Genomic DNA, 2,102 nt, shown 5'->3' with positions numbered 1-2,102 from the left:
TGACCTGTCCGTCCTCCCTGGACTGACCTATCCCCTTCCTAACTCCCTACCTACACTCACCTTTCCTGGCCCCATCCCCGCCTCTTCGACCTGTTTGTTTCCTCTCCACCTATCCTCTCCTCTATCCCTCTTCTATCCGCCTCCCACTCTCTCCCTATTTATTTCAAAACCCCCTTCCCCTCCCCCTTTTCTGATGAAGGGTCTAGGCCCGAAACGTCAGCCTCTCTGCTCCTATGATGCTGCTTGGCCTGCTGTGTTCATCCAGCCCTGCACCTTGTTGTCTCTTAGCCAGCCGGGAGATGTTTTGAACTCAATGCAGTCCGTTGGATTCCATGTTTGCAACAAAAACAGAAATCGCTGGAGAAACTGAATAGGTCTGGCAACACTCTGTTTCTCTACAGATGCTCAGTTTCTCCAGCAGTTTGTGCTTGGGTTTTATATTTCCAGCTACCGAGTTCTTTGCTTATCGAACATCTTACTTGATTTTATATAGACGTCGCTACAACCCTTCCAGCATGAATTTCGATGTGGGTACACATGCCAGATCAAACCCTGCCGAAGTAATTAAGAATGTAAACAAAATATTTATATAATGCTCTTCTCAATCATCGAGCAACTCAAAAGTGCTTTACAGTCTTGAAACACTTTCTTACAAATATGGTGACCACTGTAATGTGGAAACATTAAAATAACACAAATGAATAACGAATAGAAAATTTTGACCCCAAAGCTGTAGGCTATATTTTCCAGTCATTCGGCTGTGGATATATCTTTTTTTTCTCTCTCTGAGTTGCATGTTTAGACAGCTAATACCGTTTTAATAACCGGAATATAAAACCGGCATGTTAAAATGAGCATTGCTAATCAGAATCTGTGTCCCGCATTGTTAGAAACTGCTCAATATTTCGGCAGACTGTAACATTTGAACTCGCCAATAGATTTTCATGCTCTAATCACTCCTTGGTGTCACAAGCACCCAGGTTGCTAAGTACCAATCACACATAATGTTGGAACTGATTGTGTTTCTGTTAGTTTACACCGAACACAAAGAGGCACCTGTCTATCTTCCATCCAACTTTCTCGTCCGCTATCATCTCGTCGATCAAAACAGTGGAATCCTTATTCGGCACCCCGAATAATGATCACTTCTCGCTCTCCACTGTTTTTTGTTTTAAATTGTTAAAATGCCGGTATCGTACGCGAATTGCATTATTCTCCGGCTCCCGCATCGCTCTTTCTCTCTCATCTGTACTCACCGCTTTGCTGCGTTTCATCTCAGTGGCTGGGACTGGTCCTTTGATGTGCTGCTCGTTTGAGCTGGGTTTGGCATCGATCTGCAGGGAGTTTAAAGGCTGGATGATCGCGAGGGGGAATTCCTCATGTCTTTGAGACGCCCTTCTAAAGATCCAGCCAGTTTCCTCTTTAATTCTGAACTCATCAATTAGACAATCCAAAATCAAAGAAAACAATGGCAAACTGTTCTGTCATAATCTGACAACGGGTTCCTGATTCATCCATATTTTAAAAAAAAGTTGAATCAGACTTGAAAGCCCTAACCCTTATGCCATCAAGATAGTGGTTTCATCGCAACTAAAAGGTTCATAAAAGAACACGTGCACAAGACATGAATGTACACTTTTTTACGTTCTAATATATTTCAGATTTTTTTTCCGTGAAAAGTAATTGCTCCTGTCTCCAGCGCACCAGGTCTGGCCCAGAGCATTCAGTTACAATATATCAGGTGATGTTCCATCGGATTTTAGTGTAAAACGTCGCTGTTGCTGCCCATTGTGGAACAGGAACGTGTTGTTATCACAGAGCAAATTAGACAGCATCTGTGAATAGAACAGACAATCTATATGCTTAAAAAACTCTTTGATGGGATGGAGGCAAGTATTTGTCATTCTGCAGCAGGGAGAATGAATCTCAATTCTCACTTTCAAAGTTATTCACTTTTATGTGTGTATCCTTCAATTAGGAAACGTCAGTGCAAGCTAATAATCAACGTGAATAAATATTTCTCCTGTTAGCATTTTAGAATTGTCAGCCAAGCTGTTCAGACACTTTTTCATAGTATTTGGAGTTTGAACCCAAATCTCTAG

The 2,102-nt window shown here is 41.9% G+C and overlaps 1 protein-coding gene across 2 annotated transcripts in view; it reads right to left on the bottom strand.

Moving 5' to 3' along the window:
- Positions 1 to 1,544, bottom strand: part of LOC109933031 (tumor necrosis factor receptor superfamily member 11B-like) — an 18,350-nt gene extending 16,806 nt beyond the window's left edge. Inside the window, exon 1 of one of the 2 annotated variants that reach the window (XM_020532052.2) lies at positions 1,257 to 1,544. In XM_020532052.2, the coding sequence (XP_020387641.2) occupies positions 1,257 to 1,274 (18 nt within the window). In that variant the 5' untranslated portion in view covers positions 1,275 to 1,544. The other variant, XM_048595896.1, reaches the window with a different exon arrangement.
- Positions 1,545 to 2,102: the final 558 nt, after the last annotated feature.

This window comes from Rhincodon typus, chromosome 4 (genome assembly GCF_021869965.1).
Source record: "Rhincodon typus isolate 14 chromosome 4, sRhiTyp1.1, whole genome shotgun sequence".
NCBI classification, from domain to species: Eukaryota; Metazoa; Chordata; class Chondrichthyes; order Orectolobiformes; family Rhincodontidae; genus Rhincodon; species Rhincodon typus.
The sequence above is the reverse complement of the archived record's forward strand: the minus strand, read 5'-3'. Positions and strand labels throughout refer to the sequence as shown.